This window comes from Ascaphus truei, chromosome 4 (genome assembly GCF_040206685.1).
Source record: "Ascaphus truei isolate aAscTru1 chromosome 4, aAscTru1.hap1, whole genome shotgun sequence".
Lineage (NCBI taxonomy): Eukaryota > Metazoa > Chordata > Amphibia > Anura > Ascaphidae > Ascaphus > Ascaphus truei.
In genome coordinates this window covers 277,043,809-277,069,680 of record NC_134486.1, presented here as the reverse complement: position 1 = coordinate 277,069,680, position 25,872 = coordinate 277,043,809, and the positions used below count along the sequence as shown (strand labels likewise).

Sequence of the window (25,872 nt, the reverse complement as noted above, 5' to 3'; positions counted from 1 at the left end):
GGGCACACACACTGAATTTCTGAAGGGTACAAAAAGAGACACCAAGGATGATGGGACTTGTCCTTTGTTTATTTCACAATTTAGTAAATCTAGTAATCAAGTAAATAGAATTGTGAATAAACATTGGGAATTATTAAGGATGGACCCAATTCTTTGGGAATATACAGATAAGGGTCCAAAATTTGTATACAGAAGAGCCAAGACATTGGCTACATTCCTATCCCCTAGCGTGGTATCAACGCCAGTTAAAGATTCAGACTGTTTTTTGACCAAAGGATCCTTCAGATGCAATCATTGTAACGTGTCAATTCATGAAACCTGCTCGGCATGTCTTTTCCCACAGTCCACACAAACGTTACACTATACACAATTTCATCAATTGTAACACTACCTTTGTAGTTTACCTCATCACTTGTGGCTGTGGGAAGAGATATGTCGGCAGTACCAAAAGGGCATTAAAAATAAGGATGCAGGAACATTGTAGATTGATACGTAAAAAAGATATGGAACATCCTGTAACCAAGCATTTTTCGGAATGTGGGCAGGGGGGCATTAACAGTTTCTCATTCGTGGGCATTGAGAGGATAATCAAAAAAGAAAGAGGGGGTAACACTGTAAAAATATTAGATTGTAGAGAGTCCTACTGGATATTTACATTAAAAACAAGGTTCCCTGATGGGATGAATGTAGAATGGAACATCAACCACTTTCTTAAATAAGAACTATTTGTTTATTACAATAATCATTTCAAAAGAATATATTCTTGCTTATTGCATTTTTATATAAAATAATTCAAAAATACTATTAGTAACACTCTATTAGGATTTATTCGCATTTTTATAAAGCAAAAACATTGCCTTATGTGAATCAATACACATCTCCGTGACATAAGATCTACATCAAATAAGAATTTTAGTTAAAGTGTTTCTAATTTGTTTAAATAAAATGTACTTGAGGTATTTTGAATATCATTCATGCTGCCACAGTATTGTCTACTATGTATTCATCCAAACCACGTTATAGACAAATTAATGACAGTCCTTTCTATTTATAATGCATATATCTTCTATACGGCACTTCACATTAAATAGAAATGAATTGTATGTTAAAATAACATGACCTCTATTTTCATCCATTAGGGCATGCAATTTGCTGTTGTTTATTCACAGGCACAAGACACATTTGCACTTTTTTAACATGTTTTTATTGCTTCCATAGCATTTTTTTAATTAATAAATTGTTTTGTTTAATATAATTTTTAATCAATAAATTGTCTTGTTATATGTATTTTTCTAATTAATAATTATATAATTCTTTTATTTTTACATACATGTGTATATGTTTTTTTGTATGTGTGTATATTCATATTTTGCCTATACTTAACTGTGTTACTTGTATATATTGCAGCTGATAGCCTTGAATCCCCTAGCTTATTCATTCCTCTATATGTATTTTGGTATTACACCGATCTCCAATTCCTTCTTAGCCTCCCTTATGGTCCTTATGTTATGCTATGAAGTAACAGGGGAATGGTGATCTATCAGCGCATGCGCTGAGCGGAGAGGAGTGGGTGTTCCCCTGTGACTGTCAGAGGCGTGCTCTCATCGGTGGAACCGCCCGGAGGGGCGTACATCCTGTGATTGAGCAAGGCTGGTATGAGCAGGGAATCCCTAGCACTCTGGCGCCGCGCGCATGCGCGGAGATCATGTATTTCATTGGTTAGAGACGTCCAGTGACGTCCCCATTTGGCGCGAAATCAGGCAAATCAGCTGTATTTAAATTGTTAGTTTTAGTACACACAGCACTTCTTGATAAAGTTCTTTTGAACGAAACGCGTAGAAGGTTTGCTGCTGTCCCACAACCCTATGAATTATCAATAAAGGACTTATTTTTGCAAGACATGCTCTCTTCATTACTGCTGTGCGCTGCACACCCTGGCTTTTGACATGGAGGGCCACCTGCTCAAGGTACCTTCTGAGACTTTGGGGTGATAGTCTGGTAATGGGAATATCTCTCCAGTCCTGTAGATAGGGTCTGGGGAAGTAAGTTAGCCCTTAAAAAGGGATAGGGGGTTGTTATTTTGCTGTTTTTATATGTTTTGCCTGGATAAAGGAACACGCTCAATAAAGCCAAGATTAATTTCACCCTAAAACAGTCTCCATTTACATACCTATGCACACTTCTCTTACAGAGACTAAGCAAATAAAAGCTGGACTTTCTAAATGATTGCTTGGTTGATGAAGTTGCACACATATTGCATTGCACATCTTACAGTAAAGTAGCTTTAAATAATGGCATATGTGGAGACCAAAAATGTATTTTCTGTTCTTGAACCGCACACCTCTATCATTTTTAGCAAGTAATTATACTGACCTCAGTCTTCTTCTGCCCCTTCAATAAAGCGCTCACTCGCCAGACATTGCATACACATTAAGCATGAAACATGGGAATGGCTTTTATCTAAATGCAATGTAACTCACCCCTTCACTCTCACTCTTCCCTCCCCCTTGTCGCTCACTCTTCCCCCCCCCTTGTCACTCACTCTTCCCCCCCTTGTCGCTCACTCTTCCCCCCCCCACCCTTGATGCTCACACTCCCCCCCCCCTTTTCGCTTACTCTCCCCGCCATCGCTCAGTCTTGCCCACCTTGTCACTCACTCTTCCCCCCGACTCCCTAGCTCTTCCCCCCGACCTCTCCAGCTCCCCACCCCAGCCTGTCTCTCCAGCTCCCCGCTCCGGCCTGTCTCTCCATATCCCCACCCCAGCCTGTCTCTCCAGCTCCTCGGCCCAGTCCGTCTCTCCAGCTCCTCGGCCCAGCCCGTCTCTCCAGCTCCTCACCCCAGCCCGTCTCTCCAGCTCCTCACCCCAGCCCATCTCTCCAGCTCCTCACCCCAGCCCATCTCTCCAGCTCCTCGGCCCAGCCCATCTCTCCAGCTCCTCGCCCCAGCCTGTCTCTTCAGCTCCTTACCCCAGCCTGTCTCTCCAGCTCCTTGCCCCAGCCCGTCTCTCCAGCTCCTCGCTCCAGCATATCTCTCCAGCTCCTCGCCCCAGCCTGTCTCTCCAACTCCTTACCCCAGCCTGTGTCTCCAGCTCCTCGCCCCAGCCTGTCTCTCCAACTCCTTACCCCAGCCTGTGTCTCCAGCTCCTCGCCCCAGCCCGTCTCTCCAGCTCCACGCCCCAGCCTGCCTGTCTCTCTATCTCCTTACCCCAGCCTCTTTTACTCTCACTTCCCCCCTCTCTTGTGCTCTCTCCCTTTCTTTTACTCCCACCACTCTCATGTACTTTACCCCCTCACTTTTCTCTCCCTTTCCTCTTTTATCATCCCCCTACTTTCTCCCTTACACTTCCCCCCTTGTAGGCCCTACTTAGGGAATGTGGGTGTGGACTCATGGAGCTTGTCAGTGCTTAGCCGGTGATGGAGGAGTGCTTGACTTCTAACAGGGACTAACTTGCATGTCCAGGGTGCCAGGACCCCACCTCCCCCTTCCCCTCTCCCCCCACTGGTTAGGTCACTGGCAAGCTCTACGAGTCTGCACCCTTGTTCCCCAGGTAGGGCACAGGGAAGGTGACTGAGTGGCTGCAGAACTGAAAAACACTCTTCTGGTTGATTAAATAAGTGCCACTCTAGCCCTGCTTTAAACACATACTGTATAAGAGATAGCAGGCATAGTCACTCAAGTTAGTATAGTTGCAAAGAAGCATTAACCCAAGTTGTCTGCTGAGCAATTTCATATACTTGTCCATGAAATTATTGATATTCAATTCAAAGCACTTATTTGGGAAGCTGCAAGCAAGAGAATATTTGAAAATAGATTAAACTATTTGCTTCTTGACACAGTACACACAAATTGTCTCGCATTTATTTACACAGAAAGTAAATGTATGATATTTATTTACGTTTCTTACATCTGATGCTGAAAGGTTAGCACTGCCTCAGACATTTTTATTGATATGTTTGATGCAAACGAGAATGATAATGTGTTGCCATCACAAACATGAATATATCCCATTATAATACTGTATGGACCAACTTCTCAAATATCTGCTATTTAAACACTCAGAAATCGGTGACACAAATGCAGCAAAGTTGATGCAAAGCACTTAAGTATATTGATGCAAAGGGACTCAACATACTTACTGTAACTAACTTCAGCTTAATTGCAGTTCTGCCATTTGCCCCATTGATACATAGTGCCAAAGACCTGAGATCAAAAGACATGACTACATTCAATATACATGCAATTCTCATGGGAAATTTGGATTATTGATAGAAGTAAAGAATAAACATATTTTATGTCATTATAATAATTATTTTAATTAGTCAGATTTGAAAAGACAACCTGATTTAATCCTGCTAGAAATCTAATCAAACAGCCACTGACAAGGTAAACAACAAGATTGGCACTTTTAATTCTATATAAACATACTGTTTAAGTGAGAAAAATATGTAGGTTTTTATTTTTGGGCTTCTATTATGTGCTGTGTAAGAGATGTGTGCAAAGGTATGCAATGGAGACCGTTTTTAAGGTGAAATAAAGGCTTTATTGCCTGTTCCTTTAAACAATACAGCAAACAAAAATATACATAAAACAATAAACACCTATCCCTGTATAAGGGCTAACTTACTTCCCCAGTCCCTCTCTGCAATGCTAGAGGGGGGGGGGGGGGGAAGCCCTTTACCAAAATCTTTATCACAACCAAAGTCTCCGCGGTACCTTAACACAGGTCACCCTTCAGGTCAGTGATGTCCAGGAAGGTGTCTGCTTGAGGGTCCAGGGATAGAGGTCTGGTCCCCTTTTGTCTGGCTCTCAGTACATAGCCCCTCATTTTCCTTATGTCAACTACCTTGTGAGCTAAGGAATCCCCTTTCTGTTTCTCAGATCAGGCTTTTTCTTAAAGTCCTAATCAGCCAGGTGGAGTGTGGTTGATTGCCTGTGTGCAATTAAACAGCACACTGCTGAATTTAGAGGCAGTTTCCCCCAAACAGTGATAAGTCCCTGTTACATGCTGGAACTATATTCTATTGGAGAATAGCCAGGTGCCGACACCTGCACTCGATAAACACAAGCCAAGAGAATTAAGTAGTATGTTCTCTATGCTATAAATAAAACATAGTGTAATGTACAATACACAATAAATGTTTCCTCTTGCATTTTGCCAGAGATTTCCAACAATGATCTCAATCAGTTTTGTATTTCCAAACCCAGATTTCAGTAGGAGGCATTTTAGTAAATATATTTTCAATTTTGTTTATTAACAAACATACCTATGGGACCTATGTACTAAGCATCACAAAAATTTAAATTGTGGTGTAAAATTGATGCAAAGAAATCCCAAATTATATTGCACAATTATTTCCTTATGTGCGCTTTGAATGTCAAAAATTGTTTTATTCAGGTGCTGTATATTAGCACAAAGAGGATGTGCACAGTGCACAGACTGTGCACATCATAAAACAGAGCCTTGTAACAAATTCTGAGCTTGCGTGTGATGAGCTGTGTGACTGAATTTCAGTTTTGATTCAAGTGCAGTGTTTGTATTAAGTGTGGAGTTAGAACAAGGAGTTGTAACAAGGAAGGCATGACACCAGGTATATTGTAGTACAGTAACTTGTTAGCACTTTGTACTCTATAGTGCAACAATGAGCAAGATTGAGAATGCCAGTCAATGCGCATCTTGTCACATGTATGTGCACTTGGAGCAGCTGTTTCAGGAAGCATACCGCTGTGGGAAGTGTGAGCATGTGGTCTCCTTGGAGTCTCAGATTGCTGATCTGAAGAGACAATTTACAACATTGAGGGACATTGACAATGTTTAAAGGAGTTCAGTGCTCACTTAGCAGGCCCTGACTGGGACTAGTGGTGCAGATGGTGGACCTGTGAGTGAGGAACATGCAGAGGTAGGTAGCTGGGTAACAGTTAGAAGGGAAAGATAATGAGGGAGGCCAGTTCTGAGCTGACCCATCACAATAGATTTGCCAGATGAGTGAAGATATTGGTGGTGTCAGAGCAGAAATGGCAAGGCTGGAGGAAACTGATTCCTCTAGCAGCCAGGGGAATGCAGCGCAGAGGGAACTAAGGATACTCCGAGAACAAGAAAGGTTGTGGTGGTTGAGGACTATTTTTTTATTTAAATATTGTGGATTTGTAGTTGGTTTTATTTAATTGTTTTGTTTTTAGGTTGCCCTTTGACTGCCATAGTGGCAAAGCATGCCCATATTATATAGGCATGGTTTAACACTGTGCCAATCAATGGGTAGTGGGGGTGGAGGGTGGGGTAGTTTCTCCAGGGAGGGTGGTTAGGCCTCCCGGGTGGGTAGCAGAGGAGGGGGGTTAATCCCTTAATTTCTGTAGCGCTTACTAACCGCTAAGGTGATTAATGGGTTAGTGGCCATTACTTTTTTCTTTTATTGTAATGTTCCTGCCCATGAAGGACGGGGAGGAAGACGAGGATGGCCTTCACTCTGGCAGGGGTAAGGGGGTAAGTAGAACTTGTATTTACTTAATGCTGGCTAGTTTTATTTTTAATGGGAGTTAGCACGAGGGGTTAACCCCTTGATTACCTTTGCGGTTGTAACCACTGAGGTAATAAAGGGGTTAACTTCTACTGCCACCCTCCCGCAAGACCAAAGCACCCACCCTGGGGCAACTACATGCTTCACCCACCCCCTGTACCAACAACTATGCAGTGCCTGCTATTTCACCGTTTCCTTACATTAGCGGTTAGCCACTAAGGTAATAAAACTGGCTGCAATCTTATTTTTACTTCACAGGATTGATACTGGAGGCCAGCGGGGTCTTCGTTTGTCTCCGGGGGGTCCCCGCCAGCCTCCGGTATCAATCCTGTGCAGTAAAACTTAAAGAAAATGCTTTTATCCATCTTGCAATATCGTTAGCACCAGCCATTAGCTAGTGCCAAAATATTGCAAGTTTTTATAGTACGATATGCATTTTACTGCTTAGTGAATAGCAGTTCCTGGCAACAACAAAAAAAGCGATTTTGGACATTTTTTGACTTATCCTATGGCTTTTTTTTTGCCATAATGTTATAGCTCCATAAAAAGCCGTTATAGCGCGATACTTCCCTGTTATCGAAGCTTAGTGAATTGCAAAACAGGCCAAATCGTGCTATAAGGGCATTTATAGTACTATAAGACATTTATCGAAGTTTAGTGAATGAGCCCCTAAGAGTTGAATTTAAATAAATGTAAGTAACTATTATCTAATGTTACAGAACTGATTTATTTTAAAAACATACGTTTTGGATATTGCATGGATTGCTCCTTTAATTTAGAGTTTTATTCCCTTTTTCAGAGGTATCGAGCAAATAGATGAAGTGATGGAGTACGTTAACCTGGATCTAAAACCTATTATAAGGGAAGATGTTTATGAAGGGAATGATTACAATGTAGAGACTAGGTGGAGAGAAATTAGTAGTGGAGGTAAAAGTATAAAGAAAATGTTTGTAGGGATATGCTATAAACCACCGAATATCTGTGAGAGAGATCAAGCCAAAATACTTTTGCAAATGGAGAAGGCATCAAAACTAGGTCACGTTTGCATAATGGGTGATTTTAATAATCCAGACATAGACTGGGGCAATGAGATTAGCATTACAACTCATTAAAACAGGTATTTTGGGGATGCTAGAAGACAATTATATGACCCAAGTTATTGAGAAACCAACCATGAGAGGGGCAATACTGGATTTGGAAATATCAAACAATGTGGAAGTAATAACAAATATTCAAGTCCGGGAACATTTGGAAAACAGTGATTATAACATGGTCTCATTTGAAATAAATTACCAAGCAGATGGAGGACCCCTTAGACACTGAACGCTGTTGTTATCTTTCCCTCATGTGCTTACAATTCACATTTGTTTGTGAGTTTGTCTGATTATTAAGCTTTCCCTTTATCCTGTAAATACTACACCATGGAGTTTGCAATCTTTTGTATTTTTTCTATAGTGATTGTGGAGGATGCATTCTCTTTTTGATAAGATAGCAACATATCCAAGATCTGGGATTTATGACTTGGACACTGGGATTATTATTTGACACTAGCTGAGACTTTTAAAATATTTTTTTTTTGCATATATTTGTGACTATCTTTGATGTTTTCTGATTGGTCTTAGAGCTTAAGGTTTTTTTTAATGGATCTGATTTATAATTGTATCCTTTACCTATTTTCAATTTTCTGCTAGGAAGCCACATCAGTATATATATTTTCTAGATAAATCCTAAATAGTCTGTTTGTATTGTTAGCAACTTAAAGGTTATGCTATGTATCATTTATACATTTTTGTTGATACAGCACACATGTTTAATTATAAACGTTAGCAATATGTAGTATTTTCACAATATCTTTATAATACGAATTACAGTAATTATATGATATTTACTAAAACTATTAAAAAATACACATTACTCTGTTTTAATCTAAATTGTATCAATCAGGTACGTTATGAACACGATAATGAGTCCAAAGGAATTTTAGACAACAAACTGTCCTTTTAAACACAAAAACAAACTGGGTCATAATGTATGTAAGAAGTCAAATACTAAAGGGGCAATGCAACATTGGCGATCAAAAAATAAATATATATATATTCATAAACAATTGAGGGTAACTGGCTTAATCATTGTTCAAGTAACTTATTTACTTATGTAGCTTTGAGGACTGGCAGTCTTATCCAAAAAGAAATTAGATACAGATTGTAAAAGCCCTCTACAGTGATTGTTTGCCATGTAAACAAACATACTTACTGTATACTTGAACCATTACAATAATTTTTTTAAATCAGCTATATTTAACCTGCGATTGCTCTTAGTTCACTTTTGTCCAAGACAGGCCCATTTAAGGCTATTCAAATAAGCACAAAGTTAACGAGTCCAGTTCTATCTCTGGGATACAACTGTCAGTTATTCATCATTAGTTCACTTCTTAGATTATGACCTAATGTACTGTATCTATGTATATTGATTAAAGCTTCTAATCACAAGTCCTTTAGTCATGTTGTGTACACTTTGTAAATGTATAGGATTATAATGTGTTTCTTTTAAAATTGCTAGATGGAGTGTCTGACATACTGTATTGCATTCACGTGCCAAATGTGACCATTCTGAAAGGCAGACACAGGATTCTCCCCCTTCGTGTTGGACTGTTTTGGATCTTACTTGGAGTCAAAAAATATTTATGCCGCATATACTTTATACATAATTACTTTCTTTTTTACTTTTACCTTCTTTTTAACGCATTATTTGTATCCTAAGGCACGATCCTTTAAGTAAAATCTATTAGAATGGAGTAATGGCATTAATGTATTTTAGATGTGACATACTGTACACAGTAATAGTACTTCACAGAAGTGCAATCTTGCTGAAAGGTGATAGGGTAGATTAGATGGGGAAAATAGATTAAATTGCCAATTTTCAATGCAGAAGTCACAAGCAAAGAGCATGATCACTTACTGTACACTGCTTATAAATAGAACCCATTCATACCAATTTGATTTTCAGTTCTTGTACAGTGCATGATTAATACAGGATTTCATTACAAAAAAAACCTAAATGTTATTTAAGAAATATATATATAGAGGGCTTAAAACCCCTTACCTATCGCCACTAGTGCATTGCAGGAGGCCACTCGTTCACAGCAGAAACCAGTGCAGTAAAGACAGTGGCTGCTGCAGAACCTCTTCAGAAGCAGAGCTGTCAATCACTCTGCTTCCGGAAGTCATATCCCACAATTATACCTCTCAACAGTCCTGATTCTCCTGGAATTGCTGCAGTGGAGTCACTACATGACACGGTGTAATATGTCATGTGTTGTTGTTCATCTGAGGTTGTATTTACCTAATTTTAAGACCTGCTAAGGAACAGATGATTGTTATTATTTACTGATATGTAAAACCATAGAATTCAAAGAGGGTGTACTTTCTTTTTCACACAACTGTATGTATATATATATATATATATATATATATATATATATATATATACATACACACACACACACACACACACACACACACACACACACACACACACACACACACACACACACACACACACACACACACACACACCTATACCCAACCCTACCCTAGAGGGAATAAGAAAAATAATCAAAGATCTGCGACCCATGCTGGCAGAGGATGTGACATTAAAAGAAATCTTCCCCACACCTCCCATTCTTGTGTTCCTGCAACCACCAAAGCTCAAACAGAAATTAGTCAACAGAAAACTTCATAACGAGCTTAAAGGCACTGATAATGGCACCAAACCGTGCAACAACACACATTGCAAACTTTGCAAACATATATGCAAGGATCCCACAGCCAGTCACAACCATGGAACTCTCAATGTTAAAGGTTCATACTGCTGCGCATCCAAAAATGTAGTATATATGATACAATGTAAAAAATGTGATCAAGGATGCTACATTGGCGAAACCAGTCAAAAACTTCAAGGCAGAATGAATATGCACAGACACTCTATACAAGGGGAGCGCAAACTTTTTTCCCTGCGACCCCCTGCCGTCAATTCCCTTCTCTCCGCACCCAACCACCCGCGCTTATCTCGGCTCCGGCGTCATGGCGTCAAACCGTGTTGCTAAGAAGCCGCCGGAGCCAAGGTGAGTGAGGTTCACAGAGGCCTTCGCTGCTCCCCCGGCACTTAATTTAAGTGCCTTCCGGAAGTACGTGGGGCCTTTGTAAACCCCGCCCCCCCCCCAGACAGTCCCAAGGGGGGCGCACCCCCCAGTTTGGCACAACTTCTATATACAACACCACAAAGAAGGAAGATACTGCTCACCAGTGGAACATTATTTCTCACAACCAGATCATTCCATAAATGATTTAAAAATCAAAATCCCCAATGGAATGTTTAAACGCACCCAAGAACGAAAAACATTTGAACTCAGATTGATAAGAATCTGTGACACCAAAACATGAGGACTTAATGAGGATATGGGGTTTCTCAAACACTATCGCAATTGTTTGTAATTATCCTGCCTGCCTCTCTGCCAATGTTCTTATCCACATCTTCTCCCCCCGCAGCATCCCCTTCCCCTGCATTTGGTTCCTTGTCACCGTTTTATTACCCTTCCAATGTCTTCTAACATCCCTTTTCCAATGTCTTCAAACATCCCTTTCTCACTATACTTATCTACATCTCTATTTTTTTCTGCTTTCTTATCCTCTGTTTTAGCCATAGATTCCTGTGTTAATCAGTATTGCTGACCTGAGGAAGAGAGGAGAACTCTCGAAAGCTTGTCCTATGACAAAAATTGTTAGCCAAATAAAAAAGGTATCACCTAATACTGAAGTACTCATTTATCTGATATATATATATATAAAGATGAACAGCCAGCACTCCAATGAAGCACAATAGGGTAGGTTCATGTCCCATAATAAGTAGATAAACATACGATACCGTTCACACAGGAAGCAACAGACAGCACTGAGGTTAAGATTTGTAGAAAAGACACAAATCACCAATGTTTCGGACCCCCAAACGGGACCTTCCTCAGGGTTGCACTACTTGCACACTTACAGGGTACACTAATTGCAAGTGTAACATACATTAATACAGTATTTAGAAAGGTAATTTCAGCTTTTAATCAGTTTAATAGGAATGGGTTTGTATTCATAAAAGGATGGGATGTCTCAAAATTGGACTAAAGGTTCCTCATACGAAAAATACAATTAAAAAATACTGCTGTATTGTGGATTGTGCACATTTGATTTATCACACACGGTATACAGTACCATGTATATTTAACAAAGTACTAAAAATGGAAAGTCAAGGAGCCTTGTGAGCTAGAGGAACAATTATCATTATTACATCCCCAAACTACTGAACAAATGCTTTATTTGAATTGCAAGGCAGTCTTTCCGCTATTGTACAGACTTCCCTTGATGATAAAACCAGAAGAATCTACAGAGAATAAAAAGACCCTTTAATATACATTCTTCACAAATGTTTTGCTTTGTCAAATTTAATATACCAAAACAGGTCCAAAAAGGTATCCGTAGACTTGTGACATTTCTGGACCGTTTCAGTCCTCCTTTAGGCTTCTCACAAACTAAAGAAACAGGGCATTAATGATAGGCTACTTTTATTTGCAATCAAGAGTAACGTCTTGCACACCTATATATGTATAATATAAGCAATATACTTGCGATTTGAAGTACCGGTGCTCCGTGGTTCAGGGAAAAAACCTCTCATGAGAAAGAGCTTTTTACAGCTCGAAACGGTGTGTGTGCCTAGAATAAATTTATTTTGTACAAACCCGTAGTGCCCTGGGTCCTCCATTTTATTCATATACTTTTATTTGAAGACAGCTCGTTGCAATGGCTGGTTACAACTGTTACGACCACATTTTGAGCCACTCATGCTGCTCCTGATCTAGTGAAAATGATGTCTATGTACATTATTTATCCTCTGAGTCTTTTTAAAGTGCAGTGCCTGCATTGTATAGCGCAATCCACATGTTCTCTTTTTCACCGGGTGTAGCATTAGCGCCACCCAGAGAGAGGGAATATGAATATCGAAATGGAAAACATTTTAATTCCCTCAATGTTAATGTAGTATGTGATGCTACATGCGCATTCTGAATTATGCTATCAAAGCTCTTGTCACAATGCCCAAATCCTGCGTCACAGCAATTTTAATGAGGGGAGGTATTGAGATGGGATGGCATAAATGTAATATATACTGTATGTTCACAGTCATGTACACAGGCAGTGAAAACCCGGCTGTACAGTATAACATTTCTATTTATAGGAGCACATGTAAGGCGAGGCAAACTAATTTCATGTGTGCTTTGCTTTAGCTTTATTAAATACTCTGTTAGATGATATACTGCTAAGTGTATATTTTATTGGGGGAAGCAATGCTGTATATTTTCGCTTTTAGTAGCATTGTGAAATGTGAGAAACAGGCAGAATTTAGAGCTTGCTGCCGTCTGCTCTGGCTGATGACCTTACTTTAAGGGACCTTAAAGGGATCTAATTATAAATCAGCAAAATATTGTGGAAGGTAAACACCTTGTTAATATATCAGGAGATTCAACTTATATTAAAGATCGGCAGTATATATGCACGCAAATGTATACATGATATATGATTTTCATTGTTGCTGCATGGTTGCAGATTAGAAGAAGATTTATCAATATGCTTCCTAAAATCCTGTGGTTTAGAATGCTGATGTAATAAAACGACAGTTCTGTACCCATAGCAGAAAATGTAACTGAATACATTGTGTGATACCATCACTGTCCTCTAGGTGCTGGAACAGTGCAGAAAGTGTGCTTTCCAGTCCACAGAGAGTTAATTCCTTAAAGAGAAGCCAGCAGCAGCTGCTAACAAATGGAGTTAATCAGCCTGGTCTGAGTGAACAAGGAAGTGGTTTAAAAGACAAACTGAAATCTGCAATGCTGAGAGACTATTTTCCCCAGAGAAGGGGGGAGATAGAAGTGCTTCCTAGCTTTGGAAGCTGGGTACAGAAGACCTACAGAGGAGTTTCTCTGGGCTTGTGGGGCTGAGTTCCCCTAGGAAGGAAGGACGACAAGGCCATGCTGAAGTGGCAACGTCTGCTCCAAAGGACTATGTAACGCGTAGCTCACCACAAATGAAGCGCGACCACGGTGCTGAGGTAGGGAATTGGTTAACGCTGACCCACAGCCACACGGGTGCGCCTAGGAAGTAGAGTAGTCATGCAATCCAGGTCAGGATTATAGATTAGAGAATAGTAGTAAGTACTTGCCAGGTCAGGAGTGGAGAGTTGCGGATCGTCAGGGTGCGTAGCCAAGTTTTGGATTGGAGAGTAGCGGATCATCGGGGTACAAGCCAGGTTCAGGATTGGAGAGTATGAAGAAGTAGTGGTCGATGGGAAGCGCAAACATGTGGAAACAAAAAATATATCTAATAGTGCAATATTGTTGTGTAACAGATATAGGTGTCTTCTCAAGGTCTATGAATAATATACTCACAAAAGTGAGGATAGATCAATGTTCATAACAATATCTTTAAGTTGTGCCTCTTCAGTTATGAGGAATGAACTTCAGCAGTGATGTATAGATGAATCCCTTAAGTGGTTAAACACAGAGAACCAAACATAGTGCGAACTGGATAAAACTGTATTACAATGGTAAGAATATTACAATACACTCACATCATATAGGATGTTATTAGACATTTAGATACACATTCGATCTCCCTCCAGTTCATTTCAGCTTTCTGCTTCCCCTCTACTCGGCGTGCGTCTCACGGCTGCGTTCCAGCAAATCCGGATATGAGGTCAGCTAGATTGGGGGGTTCCGGTTGGCGAAGTGGTTGTGGATCCTTTATCAACTTTACTCTATGCGTTTCACCTTTCTCGGTTTCTTCAGGAGTGCTGATGACATTATTCTTAGTTGTTATATACCCTCAGCTATCCATTGATAGGTTAAAAGCTAATTAGTGTCTTAAAGTGATACCGATAGGGGTATACTCAAAAGTGACTGGAATATATACATATTATCTCCACATCAGACATATCTGGAGTTATGTTATGCTTGCTAAAAATGACTGACTGATATACAAACATATTGTCTCCACATCAAACATATATGGAGTTATATTATAGATGTAGCCTGGAGCTCCCGTAGCTCCTGGAGACCCCCCTCCCTGGTTGCAGCACGGTCGTTGGTGCCGCCAGGGCCAGCGATAGACCCGACGGCTGCTTCCAAGGGTGGGGGCTGGAGCAGGGAGCAGCGTGTCTTCCCCTGCATGCGGCCGGTTGCCGGGGCCGCGATCGCGTCGCTAGGGTCCCGGCGGCTCACGGAGCAGGGAGATGCCATTGCGAGGTGTGTTGCGCATGCGCAAGGGCTAGGAGCGCCGGGAGGCCACCAGATAGCTCGCGCATGTGCAGATAGGATCCCGCGAAACCCTAGCCTACCAGGGAAGGCTCTGAGCAGAGACTACGAGTCCCATGAGCCTCTGCGTGCCCCACATGATGCCAGGGAGCCAATAGGGCTTAAGATGTCCCTGCAGAGTGGATACATTTCGCGCGCTGAGGCCACTTTAGTCAGTTGGAGCCAGGGAGCTGTGAGGGAAGGAAGGGTGCGGGGAGCGAGTGCAGCTCCTGCACCCAGATAGGTACCCACACCCCAGGTAGGCCCCAAATCCCCACCAGGTTAGTGGGTAATTGAGTAGGGATGGCCCAAGATAGGGACGCTGCCCTTAGTGTAAGTGTGCTGTCTTGTCAGGGTCACGGCTGTCAGTGCCGTGAGGTCTGACAGGCAGGCACAGTGTTTGTGCAGCACGTTTGCTGTACACAGCCCGTAGGTTGCAGCGCATAGCTGCGAGCGTTAGTTGTTAGTGAGAGTCAGGACTGGGAAGAGTAAAGGGAACGTAGTAGGCTATTAACCCCTTAGGTCCCAGAGAGGTCCTCACTCCCCAGTTTGTGGTGCTACAGGGACAGGCCCTAGGTTAGGGATCCTGTCACAGTAGCGCCAGTGTTAGATAGGGACTCAGCGGACGCTGTGGTTCCAGTAAAGAAGTTCGGGCTCAAGTCGGGGCCACAGAGAACATCTCCAGAGTGGGATCAGACGGAATCATCACACGACTGATCCTTTGTGAAGCCAGTTGGAGATCCGAGCACGGGAGTGCTCGGGCAGGTACTATTAAATCAACAAGTGCACCAACGGGCCCTTAATTTAATAGTGACTGCGCAGTCACCCACGTTCTCTTCAAGACTACGGGACATTGGGTGGGGATTCTCGGGACACTGGGTGGGATCACCTGGTGTTGGGGAAGCGTCCTGCGCGACGCAGTAAGTGTCTCCTCTAGAGAGGGACACAGGTTATTATGGTATTGCCGTGATACGTTGTCTTGCATGTTAGTAAAGTCACTAGTTATTATACATCACTGTGTATTGGTTATTTGTATGTGTCCTGCGAGGAACTACTCCCCCTAAGGTGGGAGCCATCGCAGGTGGAGGCGCTGTATTGAGTAAGTGGTTACCCATAGTATTATATTTGCCCCAGGTTCCCCGTGGCGGAAGCTCAGCCCTCCTGTGAGCCAACAGGTTACGCACCACACACACCTGGTAACACTATATGTTTCTCCGCACCCACAGTATAATCTGCGATTGGGGGGGGGGAAACCCGTTACATAGATACTATAAATGACTGACTAATATGCACACATATTATGTCCACATCAGACATATATGGAGTTCAAAAAGTATATATAGATGTTTATTTAAAAATAGAACTTAGCAAAATAAAAACATATTTAGTTAAAAAGTAATTAATTAAACTATAACAATGCAAATTAAAATAAAATAAAATTATAAAGAATTGTTCTAAACATTTGCTATGGACAATTTATCTGGGTTAATTTATTATAACCATTCCAGAGACAATATTTAGAGATCTGTTGAAGATCTATAGGGAAACAAAAGTTTAAAATTAAATACACTTTAGAGAAACGGTTTTATATCAAAATCTAAGTTAAGACCCAAAGGGGAAATCGTTTGGAGTTCATATATCCAATACGATGCCCTCTTTATTAGGGCGCTACACGGATTTCAAGATAATGAATTTATTGTGCCACACGACGTTTCGACCAACAGGTCTTTTTCAAGTGACAAGGCATACTCAAATGAGGGTCTACCTAGTATATATACCCTCCAACATTAATCAAACAAGTGAAAAACAAGTGAAAACAGTTACATAATCACCCCAGCTGCTCCCAGTCCGCTTCCCCTGATCAGTGCTATCTCCATGCATAGCCATAACAGTCCATGAGAGTTCATTTCCGGTTCCTGTGTCCATTTCCGGTCTGTGCGTTCCAGTGACGTCACGGGACTCTTCTGCGCATGCCCATGCGTTCCAGCATCGTCATTGTCGCCCCGTCGATCTACAGTGACGTCAGTCTTCTTGCCTGAGTAGTTTATCCTTCCATCGTGCTGCTGTGGGGGCTGTGTGTTCGCTCTATGAGCTGTAAGCCTTCCATCCTTCTGCGTCTCGATGTGGGAGGTGCTCCTGCGTCCTGTTTCTTCACTATGAGATCTCTGGAATCTTGTAGTCCTTAATGTGTCCGGAAAATTGGGCTTTATTTCTTTCTCTCTTTTCCTGCAATAAATGTCCTTTAGTATGTGATCAGGGGTAGCTGTATATAGTGTGCTCCAGTGTCAATTTAAAATGTGCAAAATAAACATTTATTAAAAGTTTATGGAATGCTTATCAATCTATTTAGTCCTTACTCACTTAAAAGGCTTCTCAAAAACAGCAGCCATGCCATATAAGAAACATATAAGAAACAGTTTTATCTCCTATCAAGAAAACAGTTGTAAGATATGTAGTCATTTAGCCCTTTAGGATAAACTGTGTCCAACGTGTATGTCCAGAATGTCTCTCGTTGTAATAAAAGTGTATCTACATCGAATCCTGTGGAATTTCTTTGTATTAGTTCTATCCCCATTACACGAAGGGATGAGACTGGGTGGTTGTGGTCTGTACAGTGGTCAATAAAAACCGTATTCTCCGATTTATTATTTATCCTGCTCTTATGCTCAATAAATCTGGTTTTTAGACTCCTTTTTGTTTTACCCACATATAAAAGCCCACAAGGACATTTAATGATATAGATGACTTGTGTGGTAGTGCAGGTGATACGCTTATTGATTTTAAATTTTGCACCACCTAGGATGACAAAATACATCACCTGTCATTAAACTGTTGCATACCGAACAATTAAAACACTTGTAGCAGCCTGCTTTTGGGTTACTTAAAAAATGTGTACTCACATAGTGCTCTTTTTTATCTGCTTTAATGAGAATATCCTTGATATTCTCTCCTCTTTTGTAGGCAAATCTCGGTGTTTCTTTACAAATGTTTCCTAATATCTGATCTGTTTGAAGAATTTTCCAATGTTTTTGCATGGTTTGTTTAATAAATTTGCTTGCAGTGGTGTATTTGCTGACAAAGGTTATTTTATCCTCTTTAGCTATTGGCCTAGTCACCATTAGTGGTTCCTTTTCCAAAGATTTTTCCACTCTGGATGCTTTATGCCCCCCTTTCAGTAAATCTGGTTTTTATATCTGCTATGGTTCTAGCTAGATGTGTAGGCCTGTCGACAATTTTTCCCGCTCTGATTTTTTGCGAATAAGGTAACATCCTTTTTAACGGGTCTGGATGAAAACTAGACACATGCAATGTAGCATTTCTATCCGTAAGTTTACGGAAAAGGTCTGTGTGTACCTCATGTCCATCATATGTAATCATTACATCTAAATATGATATTTGAGATTTGCTCCAATTCTTAGTAAATCTAATTGGCGTAGGTATTTCTGCCAAGTATGTGAAGAACTCAATAAGTTCATTTTCTGTTCCCTCCCAGATAAAAAAGAGGTCGTCTATATAGCGACAATAGAAGAGTATTTTACCAAAGAATTGTGTGTCATAGATGTATTTTTCTTCAAAATGTGCCATGTATAAGTTAGCATAGGATGGTGCTACATTGCTCCCCATGGCGGTACCTGTGGTCTGCAAATAAAAATTGTTCTCAAACTTAAAATAATTTTTGTGCAAGATAAAGTGTAACAGTAGCATGATGTAATCAGTTGGTGGTCCTTTTTGGTGACTTAATTCTAATTTTTCCCTAACCACTTCTAAACCTACTCCCCATCTATCTCTCATACACCCATCTCTCCCCCTCACCCACACACATAATACTCCCCCTCCACATCAAACACACAATACCCCCCTGCACACCACACACATCCCACTGCACCTCACATCCTTCTCCCCCGTGCACCTCACATCCTTCTCCCCCCTTGCACCTCACATCATTCTCCCCCCCTGCACCGCCAATCACCCCCCTGCACCTCCAATCACCCCCCTGCACCTCCAATGACCCTCCCCTGCACCTCCAATGACCCTCCCCTGCACCTCCAATGACCCCCCTCTACACCTCCAATGACCCCCTCTGCACCTAAAATCACCCCCCCTCTGCACCTCCAATCACCCCCCTGCACCTCACCCCCTGCACCTCACATAACCCCCTGCACCTCACATCACCCCCCTTGCACCTCATATCACCCCCCCCTTGCACATCACCCCCCCTCACCTTGCACGTCACCCCCCCTCCCCTTGCACATCACCCCCCCCTCTCCCCTTGCAGATCACCCCCCTCCCCTTGCACATCACCCCCCTCCCCTTGCACATCACCCCCCTCCCCTTGCACATCACTCCCCCTCCCCTTGCACATCACCCCCCCTTCCCTTGCACATCACCCCCCTCCCCTTGCACATCACCCCCCTCCCCTTGCACATCACCCCCCCCTCCCCTTGCACATCACCCCCCCTCCCCATGCACATCACCCCCCCACCCCTTGCACATCACCCCCCCTGCACATATCCCCCTGCACCTCACATCACCTCCGATCACTGCGGCCGCGGGACTGCGCGCGCTTGCTCGCTCGCAAGCAGCGGGCACCGGAAGTGCCTCACTTGAGAGCGGCTCGGCTCGCAGGAGGAAGGGGAGAGCGGGCTCGGCTTGCGGGAGGAAGGGGAGAGCGGGCTCGGCTCGCGGGGGAGGGGGAGATCGGGCTCGGCTCGCGGGGGCAGGGAGAGGGGCTCGGGAGAAGGAGGAGGAGGGGGGGGGAAAAGCAGCCGCCGCCACGGGCCGCACAGTGTGTGCCGGGGGCCGCAAGTTGTGCAGGCCTGATTTAAAGGGACAGTGGGCCTGTTGTATGATTTAATCCCTGTAAATAAAACCCATGTAGTTCAACTTTATACAGTGTTTCCGGCCTTCAATTGGGACAAAAGAGACTGCAACGTGGTGTGGGCATCACAATTGGTGGAGAATGCAGGCTGTCCAAAAAGCACTGAGCAGCGGAAACTGTGAATTTGAAAATAAATGCGGGGATTGAAAATGGCCACCGACCTGAAGTGAAAATCAAATTCTGCAAGTAAAATCTGTCCCACTGTGACCAGTTGTGCTTACAGCATATACAGAGAATGTGTGAAGTGTGGATGCAATAGCACCCACAGGTCAGTGGATGAAGATTTGTTAAGGTGCTGAACCCAAGCAGAAAACCAATTTTTTTTTCTGAAGAAAGTGAAAATTACAGCTAGCAAGTGCTGAGTGTAAAGTCTGCCCACCGGGTCTGAAAGTATAGCTGTGCTGTGTAGAGGTAATAGTGCCACAAAGAGGTCAAGGTGAAGAATACACCTGAAGGTAGAAACTGGAGATACAATGTGTTATATGTTTAATGTGCCTGGCCACACAAAATAATGTCCTTTCAGGAATGGGTATCCCGGCGTGGTCCCGCAAAAGGAACCACACCAGAAATGTTTATGGAGTGAAAAGCTGGACCACACCAAAGAATGTCCCTTGAGGCTGGATGAGGATGATGATGATGACGATGATGATGATGACGACTCCTGCTACGGGGCCCCGCGAAAAGGACAGTTTCCATTTTCAGCAGAAGCTCCAGAAACTTTTATCCCCATGTGTTCAGGAAGGCATGGGTCAGAAAAGACCAGAGAGGAGCTACAGCCCAGAGCGTTTGGTGCAATAGTCACAGGAAATTTCAAAGATTCTCAGAAGGCCCAGGTGCTGGAGTGCCCGGCTGGTATTTTATACGTGCACCACCATACCGGTACCTTTCAGGCACTGATCACGCCTTAGGAGTGGGTTCTTTGGGGACACTCAGGGGTTAAGTGACCAAGGGACTGGGTCAGTACATTGGACACGGTGTGGGAATACACGGTGGTGGGTCAACGCTTATTCTGAGGGAAAGGGTTATGGTTAACCGTGTTGATTATTATTCATGTGCATTTTGTGTAACACCAGCAGTAAAGATTATCAAGTTAATCTAAGAGCTGTTGTTACTATTTCCTGTATGGGGTTATCTCATAGTATTGGGATCCTGCGCAGGTGGAGGCGCTGCCAATTAATAAATTCATTGCCCCAGGCTCCCAGTGGCGGAGGCTCAGATCTCTGTGAGCCTACAGGTATATGCAGCACTAGTAGACCCGTCTTGGTAAAAGGGAAAGAGGGCTACATTTACTTTGTATCACCTGAGAGATATGGAGAGTCTCTGATGTTGGCTGTAGTAGTCTTTGTTGTAGTCAAGTCAGTAATTTCCAGTCTGTCCTGCAGGTTGCTACAGTAGCTCTCCTATCTACAAACAGTTGCACATACTTAGATTCAGGTTGTGGGATATAACTTGTTGCAGGCTTGACATGTTTTGTCAAAAGATTAAACTAAATGACTTGTTTATTCTTAAGAGAAGAAAAATAATATATACAGTATATATAAATTAACTAAATAATTTGTCATACTGGATGTGCATTGGGCTTCTTTTTTTATTGTTGTATAGTAGAGATCACTTTCCCAGTAGCACTCCACTTGCCAGTATTCAATATATAAATATATATAATATGTACAGTAATTTGATTTTGGCATTTGAGCTTGCTAAGATTGTGTACAGTATGTCTTATTGTAACATCCAAGTTTGTCTCTTCACTAGTCAACCTATGCACTCTAAGCCTAAGGTAGTGTTTCCCAAATCCAGTCCTCAGGGAACCCCAACAGGTCAGGTCTTAAGGATATTCCTGCTCCAACACAGGTGGGTCAATCAGCTGCTCAGTCATTTTGATTGAGCCACCTGTACTGGAGCAGGGATATCCTTAAGACTTGACCTGTTGGGGTTCCCTGAGGACAGGAGTTGGGAAACACTGGCCTAAGGTTTTGACTGTACGGAACATTCTCTTTATTGCTTCAGGGTACCTATTATTCACCCTTGACTGTAGCAAGCAGATAATGAATGGATTATTTGTCATAATTTTGTGTGAATCGGAAGATTGAAAAACACTCATTGAGATGGGACACAAACTTCTCCTACATTGCCTCTACAATTGACAAAGATAGCATCAATGTATATGCGTACATCTTTACACATTCAGAATAGAGATTATTTGAATATGCATACCTGAAACATTGCTCCTACCTAAACTAACATTTTTATGAATAGATTTGAGCATGTGTATGTTACAATGTAACTATGTAACATACATATGCCCAAATCTAGTCCTAAAAATGCTAGTTTACTGTAGGTAGGGGCAATGTTTCAAGAAAGAAATAATAGTCAATGCAAAACTAGGCACAAGTGCTAATCATATCTCATCAGAGCTCAAGGACAGTATTCAGTATAAAGCTCCCCAGTGTTTTGATACAAAACCCATTCTGATGTGTGATGGAAGTGTAAAGTGACTGCATATCTAGAGTAATAAAATATGTCATCAACTTCAGTATCTCCCACAGCTTTTTTAGACTTTTAACTTAACTATGTATTTTTTTGAATACCAGGAGATTTCGTGCGCCATCAAAATATAGTTTTATTTTCTTATATTTTGTGTAATAAAATATATTTCTGTTTTAAATTATTATTTAGAAGGTTACTTTGCTAGGTCAAAAATTACAATGCATGACATGATATTATACAAAGTCATTTATAATGAATATTTAAAGAAATAAGGGGCCTATTCACTAAACTTCGATAAGTTCATTGCATTACTGATCAGGTTGGCATGTTCCTACCGCATGCTATAAAATTTGGGTAAAAATAGTATTCACTAAAAAAATTGCAAGATTTTTTATCGTTTGGAAAAAAAATGCCAGATCGCACTAATTTGTGTTTGCTTGATGAGCGAAATGTTGCTCCAGCAGTCTGGAAGAGCTGCACAGGGAGACGCTGATTCTCCGTTCACAGCTCTTAAACGTGATCGCGCAGTTTTAATGAAAATGTTAATAACATAGTATTGAAGCAGGGGGTCTCCGTAGCAGAACCGCACTAATTTCAGCATTGGGGACCACCTGCTTCCCGAGTTACAGGCCCCAGTATGGGGTGCCGGTATCTCCGCCATGTTTAAATCGCCCATGTTGCATGACCGGGACATTTAAACTATGCTATGAAAGATACTGACACCCCACACCGGGGCCTGTAACTCGAGAAGCAGGGGGTCCCCAATGGTGAAATTAAGGCGGTTCAGCTCCAGAGACCCCCTGCTTCACCCTTTAGACTGTACACTTTTAAAAACAAATGCATCCACATTCTAAAACTTAGATATTCTTATTCTGAAAAGTGATAAGCAACTGCCTACCCTAATATGTCATTTTAGATCCCTCCCTTTTAAAAGAAGTTCCCTAAAGCCTGCTGCATTAAATAACTTTTATTCCCAAAACCTAAATGTCAGAAAATCAGCAATAAAACCTAAAAGATCATACAGAGGCGGCACATTTTATTTGAGTGCGGCTAGCTCCGCAAGCCGGGGGATGCCCCGGCATGCTAGCCGCACTCCCTCGGATGATGCGCGGTCACGCGTCATCGGGTGCCTGCGCCCCCTGCACGCGCGTCCAGGGCTCCCCGAGGGAGCCCTCGTGTCCCGCGATGTGGGGGACGGCGGCAGGGGGTTCCGGGGGACCCGGCGGACCCAGCAGCGGGAGGGAGAAAGCCCCGATCGGAGGGCGCTCCTCCGTGTCTTCGGCGCGCGCCCGGCACCCTCCGGCGAGCGCCAGGTTACTGCTGCGGCCGAGAACGGGCAAATGCTCGAATAAACTCGGCCGCAGCAGTATGATGTATGTATAACTATATCAACATCTCACAAATGTTTATTCTCTAAATTGAATTTAATTTATGCACAAGCTGTGGAAGGAAGAAATTTTGGAAAAGCTGAACTATGCACGTGACTTACATTTTTTTTTTCAATTTAAACTTACAAATAAGTTCAACAAACTCTTTGTATTGTGATGAATTTCTAGAAAAATGCACCCAAATAAAGCAGGATAGGTGTGCACATCACTATCTATATGTATTTGTCTCCTGTCTCTTATCTATAACAGTAAAACATTGACTTCTCTACAGTACATTTCTTTAATTTGAAAAGTATATACATTAATACTACATGATTAAAGTGCAGTATGAACTGCAGACTTGTTTTCTTCAAAATCCTAAAAGAGTAACATACTGTACCATTTGATAAACACCAACAAACAGAACTTTAATTAAATAAAAAAATATATAGTTCATGTTTTCCTATCTGTGTCAAAACATTTTATTTGAATTGTACATGGATATCTTACAACAAGGATGCGCAAACTTCTGGTGCTGTGCCCCCTTGCCTGCTCTCCCCAAGTGCTCATGCCCCCCCCTTGCCTTAGTGCAGGTGTCAAATGAGGCCCGGGGTCATGTTACGTCACATCACATGACCCCATGGCATCATTTGATGCTACGTTGCCATGGTGATGCATTGCCCCAAGCCGGCTGAATCACGGTAAGTTAGTTGCAGAGGCCTCACACGGTCCCCTGGCATTTTATATAAATGCCTTGGGGAAGAGCGCGGGACCTCTGTAACTGCTACTACTCCCCCCAAAAAATATTGCGCCCCCCAGTTTGTGCACCCCCGTCTTACAATATATGTTAAACTTTTTATAAAAGTTACCATCACATAGACAATCCTCCAGGGATTCTTATGGTCACTTGGACAAAGTGTACAAAATGAGATACAGAAATGACATGGATGTATGAATTATATATGCCTTTTATTGTTTAAGTTACAGTGAGAAAGCACATGGCAATGAGTGAAATCCAGGTACCTTTTTGGAATGGCACCAATGAGATATTCAACAAATCCGGGACAATAGAAAATTATTACCATATGATCAATACTGCAGAAACTGTCATTCTTCCCTCTTTCATTGGGATTATCTGTTCAACTGGATTGGTTGGGAATACACTTGTTCTGATCACAATATTAAGGTATGGAACATACACACACTACTGTATAGTACAAATACAGATGTTCATGGATCAGAGAAATGTATTTAGTACATTTGAACCTAAAGGATTTTGTTGTATATCTACACTATATAGACACAAATTCATCAGTTAAAAGCTCATCACCTCTGCTCTAAAATATATATGTAGTAATAAACTTAACAACTGAACCTACTGATCAGAGCACCATGTATTTTTAGTTTCTTTCATAATTTTAGGCATTTAAAAAAGTGAGCCTGCTGCTACAAATAGCTCAATTCTAAATAGAGTACTATAGGCCATGCTCTACAAATGGCTCTGGTGAGAGGCAGTACTATACTGAAGAAAAATGAACTGCTGAATACAATATTACAGTGATGGCAACAGATACGAGACTTTTGGAAAATCCAGATGTACTGTAAGCCCATTTTATTTATAGTGATAGCAGTGATAAAACTAGTACAGGTATGTGACATGTTTGTATGTTTGTATGAAGTTATGGTGGGTAGAAAAAGTGACAGAAACCCTCCACAGTAAAGCATATAGCAATTGGAAATATTACTGTATGCTCATTTGCATGTCTTAGATAGGTCTGCAACCCTGCCTTTCACCATTATCACCCAGCACACAGCAGTTCCACTGCAGCAGAGATTCTGGGAAATTACATGCAAATGAGCACACAGTGCCACCTTTTGAGCTTTGAGCACAGTCTGGGTTAAGATGCATAGCCAGTAAACCCACCCACAGACAGACTGTTTCAACCTTAATGGGTCTCATCAGTGTGAGCTTGGTTTTACAGACTTTTCAAAATATATACTGTATATGTATAATATACAGATAATAAATATTAAACAGGTGAGGGGTAACAAAAGAAAGGCTATTACATATTACAAAGCTTATTACATATTACAAAGCTAAATATTCATAAATTAAAAATCAATGTAGATCTTTGATAAAACACTAGTTAGTGTACTCAAAACAGTAGGAGGCAAAGGTGATTACTCTTAAAAAAAAAGTGCCAAATCAATATCTACATTCAGACCTTTGAGTTGCAGAA

The 25,872-nt window shown here is 41.8% G+C and overlaps 1 protein-coding gene across 1 annotated transcript in view; it reads left to right on the top strand.

Moving 5' to 3' along the window:
• MCHR2 (melanin concentrating hormone receptor 2) overlaps positions 1-25,872 on the top strand; it is a 137,046-nt gene that overhangs the window by 24,689 nt on the left and 86,485 nt on the right. Inside the window, exon 2 of the mRNA XM_075597523.1 lies at positions 24,614-24,818. Coding sequence (XP_075453638.1) covers positions 24,631-24,818 — 188 coding nt within the window. The 5' untranslated portion in view covers positions 24,614-24,630. The remainder of the gene's footprint in view (positions 1-24,613; positions 24,819-25,872) is intronic.